At 45.4% G+C, this 16,539-nt stretch overlaps 1 protein-coding gene across 4 annotated transcripts in view; it reads left to right on the top strand.

The window, feature by feature from the left end:
- Positions 1 to 16,539, top strand: part of LOC309517780 (acid-sensing ion channel 2) — a 394,302-nt gene that overhangs the window by 317,908 nt on the left and 59,855 nt on the right. For all 4 annotated transcript variants that reach the window (XR_014213257.1, XR_014213258.1, XM_082197291.1 and 1 more), the window contains exon 2: positions 7,464 to 7,614. Coding sequence is in view for 2 of the 4 variants with exons in the window: in XM_082197291.1 (XP_082053417.1) it covers positions 7,464 to 7,614 (151 nt within the window). In the remaining 2 variants the exon portion in view is untranslated. The remainder of the gene's footprint in view (positions 1 to 7,463; positions 7,615 to 16,539) is intronic.

Genomic DNA, 16,539 nt, shown 5'->3' with positions numbered 1-16,539 from the left:
TTATTCTTCCCCAGTTCTGCTCCATAATGGGCATATATAGAAAGCTCCCACTTTGTATACTGTATAGTCTGTCCTTAAATCCTTCTGATGTGAGAAGGAGGGACACTGTGCAAATCTGCATTAACTACAGAAGCTGGAGATGGTGGTGCTGTCAGTTCACCTTGCGTTTTCTGCCCATACCCTAACACCATTATACATATCTATTGTGCAACTGCATTTGGAAAACAGTCACACATGCCAGCTTCCAAATAAGAAGGGGGGGGCCTGGTGGCATGCGGCACATGATAACGCATGTGTGATGTCACAATGTGGTACATGTGAAATCAGGATGTCAGAGGCAGAGCTGAGCTCAGCGGAAGCACAGCAGCAGCACAGCTTCAATGGTTGCACCTTCTCCTGCTGCTTCCAGCCTCCTCCATGGCAGCAGGAGGAGACTGAAGCCGTGCCACACTTGGCTCCATGCTTGGCCTCCTCAGGAAGGCTTTGGACTTTTTGGGGGGAGGAGTGGCACCCTCCTTGAAAGTATGGGGGGCCAAAAGGCTCAGCCCCTAGCAGATGGCACCCCTGAATACTGTGTACCATTATGGTTGCCTCACCTCAGAAAGGATATTGTAGAGTTGGGAAAAGTTTCAAAAAATGGCAACCAAAATGATGAAGGGAGTGAATAAATTCCCCTGTGATGAAAGGTTGCAGTATTTCAGGCTTTTTAGTTTAGGGAAAAGGTGAGTAAGAGGTGACATGATAGAAGTGTTATGAAACTGTGCGTGGCATGGAGAAAGTGGATAGAGAAGAGTTTTTCTCCCTCTCTCATAACACTGGAACTTGAGGGCATTCAATGAGGTTGGGTGCTGGAAGATTGAGGACAGACAGAAGAAAGTACTACTTTACATAGTGCTTGGTTAAACTGTGGAATTGGCAGTGATGGCCACCAACTTCGATAACTTTAAAAGAGGATTAGACAAACTTAATGAAGGATAAGGCTATCAATAGCTACTAGCAATGAATGCTATACTCGGCCTCCACAGTTGGAGGCAGTGTGCTTCTGAATAACAGCTGCTGGAAACCACAGGATGGGATAAGGCTGGAGTCCTACTTGTGGGCTTTCCATAGGCAGAACTGTTCGTACGTACGTAGGTGGAATAAATATAGTAGCCAGTAGTCACCAGCCACCAGAAGTCATTGAATAAACACCTCTGGCTCTTAGTTGTATAAACCTGCAAACGGTTATCACTTTGCTCGACAGCATCATACAGTAGCATTCTAGCTGCAGTATAGTGTTCAGGTTTATTCCAGCAAACCTCGGTTAGGGTAATCTTTGTGTCCCCAAGGTGTTTTAGCTCTTACTTTGTGTCATAAAATTTATGGCTTTGCGGATTAAAAGTACAGTGGTGCCTCGTAAGACGAAAAGAATTTGTTCCGCGAGTCTTTTCGTCTTGCGGTGTTTTTCGTCTTGCGAAGCACGGTCCGTCGCAACTGCGCCTCTTCAAGCGGCTTTTTAAAAAAAGCGCAAGACGTTTTTGTCTTGCGAAGCAAGCCCATAGGGAAATTCGTCTTGCGAAGCGCATTGAAAAATGGAAAACCCTTTCGTCTAGCGAGTTTTTCGTCTTGCGAGGCATTCGTCTTGCGGGGCACCACTGTAGCACCTTGAATAGTGGCCAATGCACTGTACTAGCACTGGGCTTGTGAAAGAGAACTTTTATGAGAACAAAGCTAACATGGTCTTCTGGGTACAAGTGGTTTAGGACGTGTGACCGACCTGTTTTGCCACAGTTCAATATATCCAGTTTAATTTCCTAGAAGAGAGGGGTTTTATGCAACCCTATTCCTTGTTCAGTGCCCTTGTACGCTGGCTGGCTTTGACAGTCATAAAAGCTAGAAAGTGCTGATGTGGAGTAATAAAGTCTTTTCCCCCACCCCACAAAACAGACTTTTCTAGGAAGCACAGTTGTCAAATTCCCCACAGTGCGGTGCTTGAGTTTGTATTTATCTTTGACCTAGCTGTGTGGGGTGTCTGCCAAGCCCAATATTATCAAGGATTCAAAATGGCAGGTTTAATCTCCAGAACATGACAGACATGATGAGGTCAGAGATGTGGAGAGCAGCAGAGCCCATAAAGTTGTGGAAGGGGGTGTGTTTACAGGGTGTGTGTGTGTGTGTGTGTGTGTGTGTGTGATTGAACTGGCCCTTGGGGGGACTTGTCAAGGAACTATGGGATGTTGCGTCTGAATCAATTATAGATCCTTTTTGGGTTTTGTCGGAAAGGATGTTGTTGCCTACGAAGTGAGCTTTGTTTAAGTAAGAGCTCATCAAGGCCTCAGACAGTGCCTGAGGCAAAGAGAGGCGTGGGCTGCCATTAAGATTGTTTTGCCTGAAACCTAGTCCAGCACTCCAGACAAGTGGCTGTAAAATACAGACTCTTTCATGAGGGATAACAGAGCCTGTTCCACTGCCAGAAGGGCCATTTTCTGCCAGCTCTCCAGTGGTTTTCTGGAGCAGAAGGAAACAGTCCCCCCGACTGCTTCTTGAATAGCTGGGGCCACCAGTCTGTTGCCATGTTCCACCTTCTGCCTAGCCATTTCTACCAAAAAGACAAGAATCATATAAATTTTAATAAAATAATAATAATTCAGAGTGCATTTTCTTCCTCTCTGAGTAATCATAATCACCCGCCAAACATCTGGATTTGAAAGGGGGGGGGAGTCTTATCTTATTTTATCTTATCTATCTTATCTTATCTTACCTAGTAAGTCAGTAAGTATGCTGGCCTTCATTTGAAGATCACAGGGCAGTACAAAACGAGAAAACACAAAATACATAGACAAACAAGAACAAGAACAAACCAATCACCTGCCTCCCACAAATACAGTTAAAATGCCATACAATGTTTAATCAACCAAAGCTCTGGTTACAATGTTACCTAACATACAATGTAAACATACAATGTTTAATCAGCCAAAGCCTGGTACCTAAAGATATATAATAAAGGAGCCAGGTGAGCCTCCTTGGGGAGAGCATTCACTAAACAGGAAGCCACCACAGAAAATGCTCGTTCTTGTATTGCCATCCTCTGGACATCTTGTGGAAGAGGCACACAAAGAAAGGCCTCAGATGATAATTGCAGGATCTGAGTTGGTTCATATGGGGAGAGGTGGTTCTTGAGGTACTGTAGTCCCGAGCCATTTAAGGCTTTATAAGTCAAAACCAATGCTTTGAATTAGGCCTGGAAACTAATCAGCAGCCAGTACAGTCAAGCCAGGATTCGTGTAACATGCTCAAACCATCGTGCCCTGGGGAGCAACCTGGTCACCAAATTCTGCACCAGCTGCAGTTTCTGAACCATCTTCAGAGACAGCCCTACATATAACACATTACAGTAATCTAACCTAGATGTTACCAGAGCACAGATGATAGACGTTAGGCTATCCCTTGTCTAGATAGGGGCGCAGCTGGGACACCAGCCAAAGCTGATGGAAGGCACTCTGTGCCACCGAGGCCACCAGAGCCTCAAGTGACAGCAAAGAATCCAGAAGTGCCTTCAAATTACATACCCACTTCTTCAGAGGGAGTTTTTGGTCTTGATGTGTGCTTTCAGGGCATGTTTGCACTTCCTCTTCCCTGAATGGAGAGGGAATAGAAAAGAAAGAATGAGTGAGGTTGTTCCTAAACAGAAGTGGTTGAGCTTCCATCCTCCACCCCATCCAGTCTGTAGGGATGTCTGGAAAACAAGGAGCCTTACATTCACCTACTTGGGATGTCTGGGAAAACAAGGGGCCGCTTTCCACAACAGCAAATCAGCAGAAGGCTTTGTTTGACTGCTGATTGCTATAGAGGGCCCTTTAGAGGTGTGCTAAATCACCTCTCCTACCATCAGCACAATTTAGCATTGCTTGAGTGGGTATTTAAAAAGAAATACGGAGCTAATATTCAGGCAGTAGTTGAAGAAATTCTAGCGGTCAGGCTCTGAACAGCTAAGACATGCATGGGGTTGTAAATTAAACAAATCGCTGTAGTCGTGGATGTTTCCCCAAAGTGCTAATTGCCTAGAATGAAGACGAAACCTATGTTAGGAAAACCAGGGGTGGGCTTTTTTCTCAAGATCTCAGCCTGGAGTTGTGGTAACACTTTCGCTTCAGAGAGGGAAGCATCCTCAGTGCCACCACAGCATCCAGTGCTGATGCTCGTAATTGCCATCTTCAATCCCCTTATTGTCTTTGAGCAAAGACCGTGACAAAATATGTCCTTAAGCCCATATCCACCTCACAGAGCTTCACTTCTCAGAGTTCCCTGGGAAGAGGGATGGATAATTAAGCCGCTCAAGTAACTGTAGCTCTATGAGGGGAATAGGAGACAAATGTGGATTGGGCAAATGTCGACAAGTGGTCTCATAATACAAAAACAGGCTCCACCTCCACCAAACTTGTAAAGTGCTATGATACCACTTTAAACAGTAATGGCTTCCCCTCAAAGAATCCTGGGAAATATCATTTGTTAAGGGTGCTGAGAGTTGTTTAAAGACCCCTATTCCCCTCATAGGGGGTCAAATTCCACATTTGTCCATCCACGGGGTGGGAGGGACAGGGGTGTTGGGTATGTTCTGGCTTGTTGTCCATTTGTGGAATGCAGCATTTAGGTTCAACAGGCCTGACCAGCAGGGACCCAACAGAGACTAAAACCCAGTATGTGACCTCAGAATCTTCTGCAATATATAGAAAAACCTTGTGACTGATTTATAAGAGCTGTAGGATAAGTCAAGTTGGAAAGGGTTCTCTAGGAATCTATGGGGTTTCCTGGATCAAGCATACATCAGAATATAATGTTACGTATTTTTTTGCTAAAGCAGCAGCTTTTTGGATGAGAGGCAGGGAACCATAAAATATGACTTCTTGAGAATCTCAGCTTTTCTCTGTCTGCCATTATTTATTTAAGCAGCTTTCAAGCACATGTGTGTGTGTGTGCGCGCGCGCATGTGCTTGAAGGTATGTGTGCAATTCCAAACCCATACTCTCATTAAAGCTGAACAAGATTTCAGTGGCCAAGGGATAAAGTTTCAGTGCCTACCCCCCACAACTCCTTGTCCATGTTAGGCTCGTCCTACTCAAGTGTAGGACCCTGGTAGAGACACATGCCTGACTGGCATGTTCTCTCCCTCCTGGTCGGTCGGGAGCTTCTAAAGCTTTCTCCAGCCAAAGCATCCCAGCGACTTATACCAAGTGGCATTAGCACACTTAGGATCCTGCGGAGTGTTAGCAGTTTGTGTAACAGAACTCAGTAGCACAGCATTTTGGCTAAACTATGTTTATTTACATATAATACACTCGGAGCATTCTGACTTAGCTCCTTCCTCTTTCTCATCGGACAGCAAAGAGAAAGAACAAAGGACAATAGTCCTACATCACAGAAACACAGTAATACCAAACACCCTGTCTCTGTCACTTCCCACTATTTGGAATGAAAACATACACTGTCATGTGATAGACAACAATCCCATGACTGCAAGCACGGAGCAAGAATCCTAACAGTCCCACCTAGTCACTAGGTGAAGCAGAATAAATTATGTTTACTGTGAAGGACCGTAGAATCGTGTTTTCAAACCAAGAAAGAAAAATATGCAGATGTGCCTGATTTGCATACTAAGTGCAGGCTGGCAAAATCCAACATATTTGGTGCGGGATTTTGGTCTTTGAAGGTGTTCCTTTTTAATCTCACAGAACACACATGGCCCTGACAGACGAGAAACAGATTGAGAGAGAAATCGGCAAGGGAAACTTGTGCAACTTGTGTGTGAAGGGCAGGCATGCGTTGCTAAACATATAGTGGACACGCGCCGAAGAGCCATGGCCAATTGGGGCTCTGTAGCGCATCTCTCTCCCCCCCCCCTCCCCAAGTGTTCAGGCACAAGTCTACCCTTCACGCTTTATGCATTTACTGCAGGAAACAACGCTTCAGCTGCAGCAGGGCTCAATTGCTACGTAAAATGTGCAAAAAGGATCTTTCTGGCTTGGCTTGGTTGGGGTGCGGATCCAGAGAAGCCAAGAGACTTGTTAAACAGCCTTTTTTGTCTCAGTGGCTGAGGGAAATTGCAAACAGCCTCGTTAAGGAGGACCCAACCCTTTGTGCTGTGAAATCTTTCCCTTCTTCCCCAGACTCTCTTCTCTGTAGCGTGGTGAGGCAGCAATTGAAAAGGATATTAAGACTTACGTATGTGTTGATATGGAGAATGCTTCTGGAGTTCAGGAGCATAAGCCACTGTTTTGTTTGTTGGGAGGTAAACAATAGCCTGGTGGAAATGTGACGTCCAGGCTTGAGACGCTTCCCACGTTTCTGGTGTGTCCTTTTTGAGATGGAAGCAGGGTCAGGGTCAAAGACCTGAGAGTCTACAGCAGCTCAGCCCCCCCCCCCCCGGTAGCAGCTGCCACATCATACTTCTCCTTCTTTGATGGATTTCTCTGCTTCCAGAGGTCTTTTAGGGTGCTATGTGACAGACTCCCTTTTACTCAAGTATGAGTGGCACCTCCATGTAGAGAGATCTGGTTGCTGCTGCTGCTGCTTTTTGTCTCTACTTTAGAAACCCTAACCCCAGGGCTTTATTTCACCCAGAACTCAATTCTGGAACCTCTTAGGTAGGCACCATTTGTGGTGAATTCCAGCACCTCTTTTTCTAGGAAAATAGCACTGCCTAACTCCCCAAACTTTGAAAGATGTTTCTCATGAAATAACCGAGGTGTTCACAGATTCGCCAGAAACACAAGGGATCTGTCAAATCAATGGTGCTGAGGAAACACATGAGTAATTAGTTTACCTCAGTCAAGTGCCTTCCACAAAAGAAAATAACATGTGGAAGCCCCAGCGGAAGGTGTGATTTTAGAAATGCTTAAGAGCTTAATTTGGGAGAAGGTAGAAATAAGCAGCGATGGAAAAATACAGAGATATGCCTGTACTGTGTAGCAAAACTGTCTTGAATGTAAAAACTCCACAAATGGGACTTGCGATAAAATGTTGTTGTGTGTAACACACCCACACCCACAGAGTGCTCCTGTTCAAGGCTAAAGCCAGTTTTCATATACAGTGGTAGTACCTTGGTTGTCAAGCTAAATCCGTTCCGGGAGTCCGTTTGACTCCCAGAACCGTTCGAAAACCAAGGCATAGCTTCCGATTGGCTGCAGGAGCTTTCTGCATTCAGTCAGAAGCCACGGAAGCCATGTTGGACATTTGGCTTCCAAAAAACATTTGCAAACTGGAACATCCACTTCTGGGTTTGCAGTGTTTGGGAGTCTATTTGTTCGGAAGCCAAGCCATTCAAAAACCAAGGTACCACTGTAATTGTAGAGTTGGAAGGGAGCTATACAGGTGCCTCCCCTGTAAATCAATTGCTGAGGCAGTTCTTTGTAGAATCAGGTTTTTTGGGACCTATAGGCCACCAACAGTGTCACTGAATATCTTTCTTCCTCTCTGTGTTTTCTTAGGTGTTTACGAAATATGGGAAGTGCTACATGTTTAACTCAGGAGAAGATGGGCATCCTCTGTTGACCACATTCAAGGGTGGGACAGGCAATGGCCTGGAGATAATGCTGGACATTCAGCAGGATGAGTACTTGCCAATATGGGGAGAAACAGGTAAGGAGAAGACTCATTGTGTTTGCCTGTCTGATTGTCAGGTTCTTCATCTACCCATTTATTCATTTATAGCACGTTACCACACTCTTCAGTTGCAGAAAGCCTCCACATGTGGCTCACCAAGATCAGAAATAGGATTTTATCTACATACTGGTCTGAGTCCCCATCTTCATCAATTAGGCATGTCAATTTTTTGCCCTTTCGGCCCTAAAGAACTGCCCCTAGCCATGACAGGTTCCTTGGCCTTGTCTGACAGCTCCGGAACATCTTCATCTGTATCAGTACGAAGATCAAATTTCGTGGATTTATTATTGGGCCTCTGCATACCCTGCTGTATTAACTTTCTGCCGGTAGCGTTTTTATCAGATCCAAAGCACATTCAGCAGACTTTCATTGCCAAATTTGTCCCAAGGCTGTCAGACACTTATTTCTAAGCCACTGTTCAACTCCTTGGGTAGCCCCCTCCCATGTCCTTTGTTGCTTTAGAGCAGGCTTTGCTGCTCAAACCAAGATTTGGCAAGATTTCGGCCACTGTGCAGCTCACGCACCAATCCCCTATTCCTTACACCGAGAAAAGCCAATGTGCTGCTCTCCAGGTGCTGGCGGACTCCATTTCCCATCAGCCTCAGCCAGCATGGCCAGTGGTCAAGGGTCATGAGAGTTGTAGTCTAGAAACATCTAGAAGGCTCTGTGTTGGTTACCCCTGCCTTGGCACCTGGCTTGGAGGAGAGATCTGCAACTTGGAGGAGACTGAGCCTATGGCTCCTGGGAGTCAGGTGTTCACAGAGGACCAATCCCATGCGAGTGTCTGCTTCTGGCTCTCCAAGATTGACATCCCTTCCTCAGCCTGAGCAGCTTGCTGTTGAGGAAGGCCCTACTTGCTTCCCGTGGCTCCAGGCACTTGCTACCTCTTTAAGGCTGAGGCGATGAACTTTCCCCAGCACTCAGTCCCAGCAGGCGACTTTCCTGAGAGCATTCTCCGAACACGGCTTAGCAAAAGAATCCTGCCAGGTTAAAGGGCCAGAATTGCCACAGCTGAGGCAAATCTATATCTCAGGGCAGCCCGCCCGCCCCACTTCTGAACAGCATATCAAAGCTTTGAAACAGGCCGAGCCTGTTGGGTACTATCCAAACACACACACACACACACTAATAATGAGGATCAGCTATATTGGTTGCCATAGCAACACTTAATTTGGCTCTTGGCGCACAAGATAAAAAGGAGTCGAGGATGTCCAAATATTAGCATAAAAATACCGAAGTGGGTTTTTGGTATGAAATCCACTCAGGCTGGGGCTGGTATCTAAAAACTAAGGCCTTCCTCACCCCCCCACCCACCCACCCCCAAAAAACATTTTTATAGTTGACCATAGAAAGAAAGCAAGGGTCAAGGATGCAGATTTAAACTCTCCCTGAAGCATAAGTGACAGCAGGCCTCCCCAGCCTCATGCCCTCTGGGTTTGGGCTATAACTCCTGTTATCCCTAAGCATTGGCTATGCTGGCTGGGGCCGATGGGAATTGTAGTTCAGAGGAAGGGAACCTCTGACCTCCATGCCTAATCAGGCATGGCATGGCATGACTCTCAATTTGACCCATGAGGCCATTTTCTCTCAACCACAACCACCTGCCGTACACCTGAAGTCATATGTGATGTCATTTGTGGAATAGGTAAGGGTGTGGCTCCAGAGAAACAATTGGGAGCTTCAGGTGAGCTCCCAATTCCTGTTTTGCAAGCAGGGCTCGCTGACCGGTGCTGACAGTGAGCCCAACTGCGATTGGCAGCACTAAGATGTTCCCTATCAGGACCTCCCTGGTGTAAACTCATTGAAATTAATGGACATATCTACCAACAGTTAGGCATGAATAGAACCTAGTTAGATACAGCCCCTTTTTTGTTTAAAAAGAGAATAAAAGTGAAATCACTGGGGCTTTGGGGTGACAAAAAAACCTCACTGTCTGCTAGTCCCTTGTGGCTTGAACGTCCCAGTTGAAATCTTACCTCTGCCATTAACCTACCTTAGGGCTGTTTTCTCAGTCGCAGCCCATGTTCCACCTCTGTCTGCAAAATGGAGAGAATAATATTTGTCCGCTTTATGGGTTGTTGATAAAGAATGCTAAGGACTGCTTTAGAAATATGTGTGTTTGTAGAAATCTCTTGACTTTAGCTCATCTGGAATGTAGCCTGCTATGCAAAGGTAACAGTCCTAGCTGTTGCTCTACCTGCGTTGCCTCACCCACCTCTGGAAGGTTGCCCTCAAGGAAATATGACCTTTCTGCTGAAAAGGGTTACTTGCCTCCCTGACATAATGAATCTCCCCCTCAACAAATATATCAAATTGGGCAGAATTATGTTTCCCAAGGCTCTCTGCTTCCTTAAAAAGACACATAAGTTTCTAGCCCTGTGGTTGCACAGATATGCTAAGAAGTGTGTAAGCAACGCCTGCTGAAATCTCAGAAGTGCAACTGATGCTGTTTCCAGTGTTTGGAGCATCCCTTCGTTGCCTTATGAGGCCAATACTTCCTCCCATGACAGGCAAAATTAGAAAAAAAAAGTAATGCAAAGACTAGTTGATTTGGCTTCAGGTATTGTATTGCAACGTATTTTGCATCTCTCCACCTCCTCTTTAAACCAGACATGGGGGGATCGAGATGATATTCAACCCTCTAATCAAAGAAGTATATATATAACTGCAGGTATCAAGTATCATTGCAAAAGATCAGTGTTCAAGGGGGACTTTGCTTAACAAGTGTTGCGGCTTTCCAGGCATTCTTCAAAACAGACATGGATGTGTCTATGTTGTTTGCCTACAGAACTGTGCTGTGAACACATCTCAGGTGTTCAAGGAAGGTAATGTGTAATGAGCAAGGATATAGAGATTGCCAGAAAGGTGAGGAAAGCCAAGGGCCTTAATTTGCTTGACCAAAACTTGCAATGATAAGTGGTTCACAGATGCTAAATTTCCATAATTAATCCATTACAGAGAATCCCTGTTTTCTTCGTGCAGCATTTTTATTGGGATAGTGTGTGTATGTTAGTGTGGATATGAGACACATAGCTTTGCCAGAACCCTCCTCCGCTGCGTAAACTGAGTGGAGTCTTCCACCTCTCCCTGCCAGTAGAAGCTAGCCTTTAGCTTGTAAATCTCTGTGGCAGCTCCCTCCTTTCTAAGTAGGACTTCATGTTGGGCTCCTCTATTAAACTCCTCCATAAAACAACCTCAGCCAAGGCGCCAACAGCCCTTACAAAAGGAAGGACGTGGCTCTCTTCTAAATGCTGTTAAGAGGCTGCATTACCAGGTAGCAATATTTAGTCGTGGCCGTAAAAAAGTGACAAGGTTCCTGATTTATGTTTCTGGGAACATAAAAAGTCCTACTGGATGAATAACATCCTTAAAAGTGCCAGCAGCCAGAAGGATAAATAAACCCTGGGGGGAGGAGGGGGAGGAATGTGTTAGCTTGAAAGCTTGTCTCCAAGCCAACCCTGGTTGCCCTTGACCTTCACTGAGGACAAGAAGAGATGTCACCCAGAGGAGAGCATGCAAATGTTTTCTCATCTCGTTGCGTCTTGGACCTTTTCCTAATGAATGGAGAAACACAGGCAATTAGCTGTGTTTTCCCAAAGAGAAAAGGTCAGGGATGTTCCCCCTCTTCTGTCAATAGCCCAGCAACCACAGAAATGAGTCACTTCGGGCTGGTTGAAGACTTGCCCTGCTGTTGGCCCTTCGATGTAGGAGAGGAACAGGTGGGCACACCCCCTCCCACACGAAACTTAAGGCAGGGGTAGTAAGCTGTCCCCCAGATGTTGTTGAACTCTTATCCGACCCAGCTACCATGGGCCAGTGGTCAGGCATTATAGGAGCTTGAGTCCAACAACATCTGGAGGGCACCCCATTGGCTGTCCCTCATCATGTGGCCCCCACACGTATCCAACCAGTGATCCTCCAATGCACACTCTACTTCCAGTCTTCTTCAACCTTGGCTGCCCAGATGTTGGATTGCAACTGTGACCATCCTGAGCCAGCATAGCCAATGGTCTCTTGTTGTCTAACAAAGTCTAAGGGCCCAGGGTTGCAGAACACTGAGCTGTGAGGCAAGCACCCCACAGTGGTGGAGACTTAGGGGTGATAGCTGGGAATCAAAATGGTTCCTGAATCTAATTGGCAGCCAGTGCAGTCGGGCCAGGATTGGTGTAATATGCTTAAACCATTTTGCCCTGGTGAGCAACGTGGCTGATGAATTCTGCACCAGCTGAAGTTTCAAAACTGTCTTCAGATGCAGCCCTACATATAACATGTTGCAGCAATCTAAGATAGAAGTTACTAGAGCATAGGTGACAAAAGTTAGGCTATCCCTGTCCAGATAGGGGTGCAGCTGGGCCACCAGCCAAAGCTGAAGGAAGGCACTCTGTGGCCCCAAGGCCAACTGAGCCTCAGTAAAGGAGCCAGAAGTACCCCCAAGCTGTGTACCCACTCAGTCATAGAGAGTATAGCCCCATCATCATCATCATTTTTTATTTGTATGCCGCCTTTCCACAGTTAAGAAAACAATGCTCAAGGTGGTTTACAGCATGACAAGATTTACATAATTACAAAAGTTATAAACAATAAATCACATCAAAAAATACACAACCAAATGGGAAACAATTTCCGCATAAGTCAAAATCTAAAACTAAGAATACAGCATTAATATCACAGTTTAAAATGACATTGGTAAAAAATAACAGCAATTTAAACAAAAAACAAAAACTAAACAAAACAGAGCCCTCTCTGCCCAGCAGCAGCAGTGGTGGCAGCAGTCCTTTATAGCAGTCCTTTATAGTTCCCGCCAGGCCCCGCCCTGGGCCAGGTGATGAGTGGCAGGACTGGGGCCCTCAGGCGCTGAGCAGGAGAGTCCCCATCAAGAGCAGGCAAAGGCAACCTCCCATAGGGAACCACCCTGATCAAAGGGTTTATCCAAGGCTCCCCGCAAACTGAAGACCTTTCAGAGACATGCATTTCGTTGCTCACAAGCACAGCATAAAGAAAACTCAAGTCTCAGCAGGGTTTTATGAAGATGTGGTAATGGTACCTGGCTTAGATAGCTTTTAAAAGGGGATTACAAATCACAGAGGAGAGGGTGATCAGCAGGGAAAGAACCATAACTCAGCGTTAGAGCACATGTTTTGTGTGCAAAACATCCCATGTTCTGTCAGGTATCTCCAGAGACAGGTGGATGCCAAAAAGTTATTAGTGTAGATGAGGATCCACAGAACTCCAATGGATTTCAGTCTTCCCCTTGTCCATTGCCTTCTTTCTTTCCTTCTATTGCATGGTGCTGATAATGCCAAGGTTGCAAGGTTGAATCCCTTATGGGACAGCTGCATATTCCTTCATTGCAGGGAGTTGGACTAGATGATCCTCAGGGTCCCTTCTAACTCTATGATTCTATTCTAAATAAAGTTTTTTTAAAAAAATCTTGGCCATTGAGGTCTGGAGTGTGTGTGTTTGCCAACCTCAGGGTTCTTGCAATCCCCATTTGTCTAGATCAATTTGGCTTCATACTGCTGGAGTTTAGGATCAGGTCAGGGTTGCAAAAGTCCAGCACCTAGTTCTGTTCTATATGAGAGACTGGATAGGTCTGACAGGGAAATGACGAAGCTGTTTTGATCTCCATGGTGAGATAAACAGCTGGAAGCTAGCCCTACATATCCCAGAAAGGAGTGGGAAATTTGGCCCAAGAAGTGCAGGGTGGACTGACTCAGAGCCCCTTGGAAAGCAACTGCTTTGAGCCTCCTCCAAATTCTTCATGCCTGGAGGGGGCGGGAAGGGCGATAGGAAGTGGTGGCAACTCTACTATATACTTGGGAAGCACAATTGGCCTACTCTGCAAGACAGGTGTGCAAGGAAGGGGCGTAAGCAGGCTCTCCTGAGTCTTTCCCTTTTTGTTACACTTTGCGCCTACAATTTGGTATTCTGAGGTGCCCTGCTGCTAAGCACAGAAGCCTATTTTAGCTATGACAGGTAGTGGTCACTGATAGACCTCTCTTCTACGAATTTGTCTAAACCTCTTCTGAAAGCCATCTCTCTAGGAACAAAGGGTTCTGCAAAGGTCAGTTGGGTTTCAGCTGTCTTGATTGCATTACGGTGAAAATGATTTGTTCCAGCTTCAAGGGGCGGCCTCTCCTGTGTACTTGAACAAATGCAGCCATTACCAAAGCTGTTTTGCCCTTTAGCCGATCCCTCTTTCCACTGAGTCATACTTTGGCTTGGCACTCCTTCTCCCACCAATCTTCTCTTATGGCCTCAGGATCCCTCCACTTCCCTTGGGAGCAGTAGGGATCCTTCCTTATTCCAGGGCAGGAAAAGGTTATCTAAATAAAGAATTTTTTAAAAAATGCAGCTCTGTATCACTCTCATGGGTCCTAGGAAGAAGCAGTGGAACTCAAATGAAGTGAAGAATTTATTTCATTTCTGGTGATGGGAATATTTTGCATCTGACTGGACTCTTACCAGATTAGATAGCAGCTCTCTCACTATGCACAGGTTATGAGTTGCGGTGTTCACTTAAGAGTGTAACCTTAATATTTTAAAAGAAGGCTTCCAGAACTCCCGTCTTCATTTGGAATGTTTGCAAACATTCCGTGACATCGCAGCTGCTTAGCTCGTGGCTGCCAAGTAGCCATGATTTCCCTACCTTTCTGTGTACATTATAGCTGCACGATGTTGACGGGATGAGGGACGTTTTGGAGAAATCATGCTGCAATAGGATTTGCTGGATGGTAGCCAGAGCACTTACTTAGCACCATCAGCATACATAGGGCTGGCAAAAGAGTAGCTGGGGTGGGGTCAGGGCAGAGTCAGGCAACAAGGTGGTTCGGAAATGCCTTTGCTGAGAACTCAAGCCTAGAGAGAAGGACTTGCAGTAAAAAAAGTGGCTTCATAGATAGAGGAAAGGTATGGCCAGGTGATATCAGTGCTAAACAGAGAGGCTCATTTACCTCCTGCGGCTCACATTTCTGTGCTCCTATTATTAAGCCTGAAAGTGGAATTTGCAGCATCACATGCCAGACTTGAAAGATTTCTTTCTTCTCTCTCTCTCTCTCTTTCCCACTCTTTCCTTTCCCTGCACATCCCTAATTGAAAGGTGTTGCTTGATGTGCCAGCTAGCGATTCACCAGAGGCAGCCAAACCCAGCAGAAAAGGGTTCTGCATGAAAACTCCCCTGGGCTGTTTGATTTTTCAATGTTGTTTTCTTTCCTGCCCGTTGCGTTTCCATGCATTGATTCCATTTTGCTGCCTGCTCTGCTCGGCTGAGTGTGAGTGTCAGAAACATTTTGGAGCACCGGATTTCCAGGCCGAATACTCCCACACATACTGCCACACAGGCCACAGGCTGTGGCACTCAGTTTTAATTATGGGTACGTTGTCTTTGGGACACCACAATATTTTCTGGAGAGCAGTGGAACTTCCTTCAGAAAGGCAAGCTGTTGGGAAATTCTCCTGTGGTTTCCTAGAGAAGTTTTCTTTTTAAAAAAGAAGGAAGGAAGAGATGGGTGGCAGCAGCCACTTGAATTTGTGGCCTTCCTGGGAAACCCCAGCTTGAATGGCTAAGCTTAACATGTAAGGACATGGGCCAAATCCATCACACTTAGAAATGTTCCCTGACCCTCCTCTACAACATTTCAAACCTAGTGGCAAAAGAGGTGTGAATAAATTGGCATTTGGGGCAACAGGATTTGTAGGCAGGCCACTTCAGGTTGTGGGTACTGAGGCACTGGTTCAAAATTGCCATATTAGTTGCTGACGAGGAATGCACCTGCCGCTGCAGTATTGCATAGATGCCTGCTTACCTGTCTAAGTAGAAAAAACTGTTCAAGGCTTAAGTCAGGTCTACATCTCTGTTGCAACATGCATTAAAAGTGGCAGTATTTCATCCTCAGAGGACTTGAACTCGTGCCCACCCTTTCCAGAAAAGGCTTGTCTCTGCCTTGGAATGATGATACAATTTATACCAGTGATACAATTTATACCAGTGATCTTCAACCGAGGGCACCAGATTTCATTGCACTACAACTTCCATCATCCCTGATCATTGATAAAGCTGGCTGGGGGAAATGAGCATGTTGTCCAACAACATCTGGGGACCCAGGTTCAAAGAACACAGATTTATACTAACGGGTTTTTTTGCAACCAAAACTTGATGTTTAATTCTTGCCCAGCCTTAGAAACCTAAATAGTTTTAGTACAGCCTCACCTACCTTCTTAATCTCTCTAGAACTAGGGTTCCCAAACTGTTGTCTGCATACTACCTATTGCCCACAAGCTTCATTCATGTGGACTACAGCATGCCTGTGGAGTTGTGCTTGAAGATAGGAGATGACACATCCATCGCACTGAATATTCATATAGATTTTTAGTTGTAGTTTTATTGCTTCTTTTATTTCTTACATTGTATTTTATTGTATTGCAGTTTTATTTCTATGGGATTCAAACTGTAATACAATAGAATACAATATATAAGAAATAAAAGAAGCATTAAAACTATAATTAAAAACCATAGAGCACTTAGCACAGTGCATTACAGTTGCTACAATAGGCAGAAGAAAATTATTCTGTGGTCTGCCTAGACCCTCAGCAATTTTCAAGTGGTCCATGAGGAAAAATAAGTTTGGGAACTGCTGCTCTGGATGTTACTGAACTGGATGTGCTTTCTCTGTTGATAACTTTGCTGCATGTCAGATGCAGTGTCCTGGAGCTGATTGCATGGTTCACTGCTATTTAGTTATGTATTTATTAAATTTGAATTCTGCTTTCCCATCAAACAGTACAGAGATGCAGGGGGTGGGGTGGGGGGCAGATCTGTGGGTAGATACTTTAGAGTCCATAGCTCACAATATATTTGGTATACCTTGGCCAGCGTACCACTGAGAACGACTAACTTATCGT

Source organism: Podarcis vaucheri (genome assembly GCF_965113315.1).
Source record: "Podarcis vaucheri genome assembly, chromosome: 13".
NCBI lineage: Eukaryota > Metazoa > Chordata > Lepidosauria > Squamata > Lacertidae > Podarcis > Podarcis vaucheri.
The sequence above is the reverse complement of the archived record's forward strand: the minus strand, read 5'-3'. Positions and strand labels throughout refer to the sequence as shown.